Source organism: Arvicanthis niloticus, chromosome 1 (genome assembly GCF_011762505.2).
Source record: "Arvicanthis niloticus isolate mArvNil1 chromosome 1, mArvNil1.pat.X, whole genome shotgun sequence".
NCBI classification, from domain to species: domain Eukaryota; kingdom Metazoa; phylum Chordata; class Mammalia; order Rodentia; family Muridae; genus Arvicanthis; species Arvicanthis niloticus.
In genome coordinates this window covers 72473896-72480087 of record NC_047658.1, presented here as the reverse complement: position 1 = coordinate 72480087, position 6192 = coordinate 72473896, and the positions used below count along the sequence as shown (strand labels likewise).

The window sequence follows — 6192 nt, the reverse complement described above, 5'->3', positions numbered from 1 at the left end:
GGAGGGGGCAATGAGAAGGATGTAAAATGAATAAGTAAAAACATTAATTAATTTTTAAAAAAGAAAATTTGGCACAGATAAAATGAAGTATCTATTTTTCAAAAAGAAAAATATGTCTTTTTACAATTCAACTCACACAGAAAACTTAAAAAATAAATATTTTTTTTTTATTTTCATAGTCACAGTTAAGTGTTTACAGAACCGTTTCTTGCTCTCTCAAAACAAGTTTTAACCCTCTATAGAAATCTTGGATCTAATAAATATCTGGACAATCTTCTTTCGTATTTCCTTGGTCTTCACAGTATAAACAATGGGGTTTAGCACAGGGGGAACAAGAAGATAGGCATTCGCCATGAGGGCATGAGTCAGTGGTGACAGGTGCTTTCCAAAGCGATGAATGACTGACACCCCAATCAATGGTACATAGAAGATAAGTACAGCACAGATGTGTGAAACACAGGTATTAAGAGCCTTCAGCCGGCCCTCCCCAGAGGCAATAGCCGTCACCGTGCGAAGTATGAACACATAAGAGAAGAGAATAGAAAGGGAATCAGAACCCTTGGTAAAGATGACAGCTATTAGGCCATAGAGACTGTTGACACGGGTACTGGCACAGGCAAGGCGCATGACATCTTGATGGAGGCAGAAGGAGTGGGAAAGGATGTTGGAGCGATAAAAAGGGAGCCTCTTGATGAGGAAAGGCACAGGGAAGACCACACAGACTGCTCTCGACAAGATGAGCATCCCTATTTTACAGACCACACCATTGGTTAAAATGGTGCCATATCTAAGTGGATTCCAGATTGCTATAACTCGATCAATAGCCATTGCAACTAGCACTCCTGACTCAATGGCTGAGAAGGTGTGAATGAAGTACATCTGAACAAGACAACCATCAAAAGTAATGAATTTGTAGTTAAACCAGAATATGCCTAGCATAGAGGGCAGAGTACAAAGGGTGAGCCCCATATCTGCAAATGCTAACATACACAGAAAGTAGTACATAGGAATATGCAGAGAAGATTCAGACTTGATTGTAGAGATGATGATACCATTTCCAAAGAGAGCAATGACATATATAGCACCCAATGGGAATGCCATCCAATAATACTTCTGCTCAAGTCCAGGGATTCCAGTTAAGACAAAATACAGGTGCTGGAATTGAGAATGGTTATGATCTGCCATGAAGCCAATATGATACAGGCATGAAGAGGAGTCTTTGTAAATCCTGATAAGTGTCTTCCTGAAAAGACAATGGCAGCGTTTATTGCTATGTTACAATCTGACCTCTCTGGGAGTGAAGCCATTTTATTCATTCATACTCATTTCTCATGAGTATGTGCTGAAATTACCATTCTAAAGAAGATCTTGTTGAAGAAGTGCCTAAATGTTCCAGGGGAAAATGACACACTCAGATACACATCAGCCACAGTTAGCTTAAAGAACACAGTATAGTACCAATATAAAATACAGAATAAAGAAAAAACTTCCCCTTTCTATTCGTTCTTCCTCATTAAAGTCCTATATGATTAATCAGCAGCTGAGTGCGCAGAACATCTTCCTTGAAAGTCAACCTTCAGACACAGTTTTCTTTATTATTTGATTGGATTCAAATTTACTAAGCTGAGAAACACACATCTGACATTCAGATCCCAGCTCTCCCTTGTACAACCTCTATATGAGTCATACCTAAGGTGAAACAGTGCCAGTGACTGACTGAGGATAAACTACACAGTACAATTTCAATAATAATAATATAAAATATAAATTTCTTGTTTGCTATAATGATTATCTCTCCCTCCAATTTCACTCCTTGGGCTCAGGGCTCTTAAATGCCTAGTTCACGTTTGTATACTTCTACTCAAAGCATAACCTTTCTTCATCCATTAAGGCTGGATGCAATCTCAGATTTGACCTGAATCCAAATACTGCAGCCACATCAATCATTAAAACGAAAGTATTTGTCTCTTCTAAATTGATGAGATATTAGCAGAAGGCAGAATAAAGAATGCTTGTGTAAGCAACAGTTAAAATCTTTTCCAGAGTAAGCTACTTATTTTGTTAATTTAGGATATACTGGAACTCACCTAAAGATCATATCATGTTGCACATTTATCATGTCACAACCCTGATTAAGGAAAAGGCATGGTAACCTTAATGGAAATCTGTAGTATATGCTAATATTACCAGAACCAGTATTTATGATTTTTCCAAAGACCTCCTTGAGAAGCCATCACATGATTCACAACCAGAAGTAGAGCATACTCTTTGAAAACCTCTCAGCATTAACACATGCAGTTGTTTCATTTATCATTTGATTGGAATCAAGTTTCTTGTCAGTCAATGAAATATTAATAATATGTACTCTATATCTACATATTATAAATTCAAATCACAGTTCTCCATTCAGCCAGGTAAAATATGGGACAATGACAGTATTTACCCAAAAGGTTCACTGTGAAGAAAAATGATAATATGAGCTGGGATCACAATAATTTAGAATAAACATTTTTAATATTGATATATTTTCTGTGCTTCTTAATTTTGTTGCTGTTGTTTCTGTGGGTTTTATTTACTTTCTGAGGTGAAGCAGAGCTCTTTTCAGACAGTGGAAGTTGAAGCTGATAGATTTTCACACAACATAAAGAATCATACTTAATTAATATCCTTTGTAATTAAAAACATTTTCACCCTCTGCTCTGCCATTGTTAAGCAGCTCAGCCTGTACTTGTCCATCCATTCCTGGCTGATGCTCTGACATGATGAAAAAATATATACTAATTGCTTGTAATTGTGTTTTAACTCTTCCAGAAGTAACTCTCTAAAGATTTCTCACCAAGAATTCCAGGTGAGACAGTTACTAATTCAGTGCAATACTCCTTTCTTTCCTTTGGGCTTATGAAATACAGTTAACTATTCATTAAATGATTTCATCTTTTATATTAGGAGCTAATATTTTCTCTCTCACCAATAAAGTATTATATCACATATGTATGTCTTAGTGCTTTTTGAGAATGAAACCTCTTAAACAAAATGCCTGTAATACAGATTTTACATTTTAAAAGATGAGCAAATAAAAGAGGGGTAAAGTAGGGTGGAAGGAAAAAAAGAGGGGAGAAAACAGAAATCCAGAAGCAGTAGAGACAAAAAGTTGATGCATTTAATAATTTATTAACAAAACCCTGAAGCCTAGATAATAGGATTACCATTATTTGCTATTATTCTTTCATTCATTCACTTTAGGAGCAAAATTTCTGACATTAAGAGACGAAGAGCTACATAGCATTAAGAATTAAAACTAAGTGCCAAGGGAATTGTAGGCTCAAATATAAAAGGCAAAGTCACTGCAGTTCTTGACAGACACCCCTTTTCACATGAATCCTTACGTCTTCAATCTATGTAAAATGCCTAAGATCTAGAAAACAGATAGAATTCAACTCTATCTTCTGAAGAGTGTAGCCTTGGACCCAAAGCTCTGCCATTTGTGGTTTGATGGAGTTCGAGCCTTCTGCATCCTGCACTGTATCCCTCATGTTGATACATGAGGCCATATCTGCACCTTAGGTTCCTAGTGTCGTAGCTTCAACTGTACATCTTAGATTGAAGAAGCAGATGGAATTCTTTATTCCACCAAGAAACAAAAACAGATTTATATTTTCTGTAAAGCAATAAGTAACTTCTGGGATTATAGAGATCCCTAGGTATTGGTAGAAAATGAACTATGACCAGGATTGGAATTAAAGGAGAAATTTACTCTTCATTATTTCCGTATGTACAAAGGGCAGACAGGACTAAAGAAATAAGTATAAAATAAAAACTCTCCCAGCATAGACTAATTGTAGCCATCATTACTTAGTAAAACTATGAATGTCCACCACAAGAAAAGAAATTTACAAACTTGCTCAATATAGAAATAAGCACACTATAATCCATAGGTGACATGTATCTTCTGCCACATTAACTCCACGGCTGAAATCCATTGCTTTAAAGTCAATGTGTTCACTCTGGAACATGATCTCTATCCCTGTCCTACAGCTTAGATTGCAGAAGTTTACTGATTCATACCTTTCAGTAAATTATATCTAAGAAAAAATAGAACAACACACAAGCCACAGGCTGTTTATATTGAGAAACCAAACAAAATAAAAGCCAAAGACAGAAACCAATCAAAGCCAAGAGTCAGAAATAAAGGAGGCATCAAGGATGTTTTTGTAGTGTTATCCTCAAATCTCCTTTCCCATGGCCAGCTTGATCTTCTTATTTTTCTCTCACACTTACCTGACTGTAGAGAGAACATATATGTTGTATATCTAAGGAAAGATATAAAACATCCTAGCCAGAGGTTCATCTGGCAAAACCGTTGCTGTGATACACTTAGGGCTTTTTTGTACTGATTAGGGCTTCTATTTCCTACTCTAAGAATCTCCCCTTTATTGTGCCATGGAGACTTTTGCAGATCCCTAGGGCTTCCAAAACAGAGATCTCTCCAGGGCAACTAAATGACCCCTAACCATTCAGGCTTTTGAAATGAGATAATGCTGAGAGCACTAACTCCTAAGACACTATGTAGGGGGAATTCCAGAAACTGGTTAGTACCTATAATACCTTCTCATGGCCAGTGTATGCATCTCACTGTTTCCATGCACTGAACAAATGATATTTATTTTTATTTATCTCAAAATGCATCCACATTTTTAAAAAATCAGAGAAAAGTACCTTCATTATTTTCCCATTTAAAACCATTCCAAATTGCAATGATTTTCTCATGACTTTTCTTATATTTTAATCTTAATTTTTCAGTCATCAATACCCATCTAGTAAATCTAATCATAAGTTATTACCTTTATAAAAGGCAAGTAAGAGGAAATTTGGAGAGTCATTAGTCAATGCCTCCATCAATGAAGGGAGAATGACTTCTACAATATCTAGTTATCACTTCAGTTAAAAAATAAAAGAATAATATATAACAACAATCATAATAAATAATATCTCCTATAATATTTTCTATTGCATTTACTCATAGTTTTTCATACACATGGTTCTTTATAAATATGTAGGTATATTGATCTCTTGTTCAGAAAAGACCATCTTAAGAATTGTCCCATACTCAGTAAGTTTGTAGAAATTAAATAGCAGAAATAACACAAGATAAAATAACAGAAATAACTCTGTCCTAATTGTGTTCTTGTGTTCTGAAATCTTCAAGGTGAAGTTGAAATGATGACAAGGAATGAAATTCATGTACTGATCTGCCCTAAGTGTGCTCCTGAGTTGTGGAATCTTAAAGGGGAGGACAAAGTGATGACAAAGAATGAAATTCCTGTACTAATCCCTGTTTCACATCTGTTGTTCATTTCCCTGCATGTTAGCCCGAGATCTGTTCAGCATTGGTGCAGACATTCTCATGTTCTCAGAGTCCCTCAAAATGTTATGTTTCCAGCTCAAGACTCATCTTTAAATCATATAACCACATTTTGGTATGATTAGCAAATTAATAACATGACGATTGTCTCTGCTTTCCTAACCTCTGTATTCCAGTGTTCATAGTAAATATGTCATCTTGCAGTATATCATGCTGCTATTCAGTTTTTCTCACTTCAAACACATAATTGTTTCTGCCATTGAATAATCATAATTTTAATTTAAATACCTAACAAATATTACTTTATTACTTATCTGAGTCAATCAAGTGTATATATCTCTATGAAATCTAATTTCTGTTGTTTTTCTGTCATACCATATCAGTTCAACTATAAATCTTTAACAAATGTTACCACAACATTTTTTATTTTAATACGATGATTGATGAAGAACACAACTTTCCAACTACCAATAACTTACTAAGCATTTCTTCAACTTTATAACTTTGTTGAAACTAAAATCTGTTATTGATAACACAATCTACTTTTAAATTTTTTCGTATTTATTCTTCTTTCATGTGCTGCATCCTGACTGGCTTCTCCTCCTTCTTCTCCTCCAAGTTTCTCTTCTCTGGCACCTCCCCTCTCCATTTAATCCACCCCATCTCCTCAGTTTCACCTCAGAAAAGTCCAGGCCTTCAGGGCATATCAACCAAATATGGCATGTTAAGTTGCAATAAGACTAGGCACATCCCCCCATAATAAGGCTGGACAAGGCAACCCAGTAGGAAGAAAAGGGTCCCAAAAGCAAGTAAAAGAGTCAGAGACAGTC

At 35.6% G+C, this 6192-nt stretch overlaps 1 protein-coding gene across 1 annotated transcript; it reads right to left on the bottom strand.

Annotated features, from left to right (window-relative positions):
• Positions 1-205: 205 nt before the first annotated feature.
• Positions 206-4395, bottom strand: LOC117698524 (olfactory receptor 51H1-like). The gene is made up of 2 exons (XM_034490074.2): positions 4279-4395; positions 206-1243 (listed from the first exon to the last, which is right to left on the bottom strand). The coding sequence occupies exon 2, from the start codon at positions 1183-1185 to the stop codon at positions 229-231; it is 957 nt and encodes a 318-aa protein (XP_034345965.1). The 5' UTR covers positions 1186-1243; positions 4279-4395; the 3' UTR covers positions 206-228.
• Positions 4396-6192: the final 1797 nt, after the last annotated feature.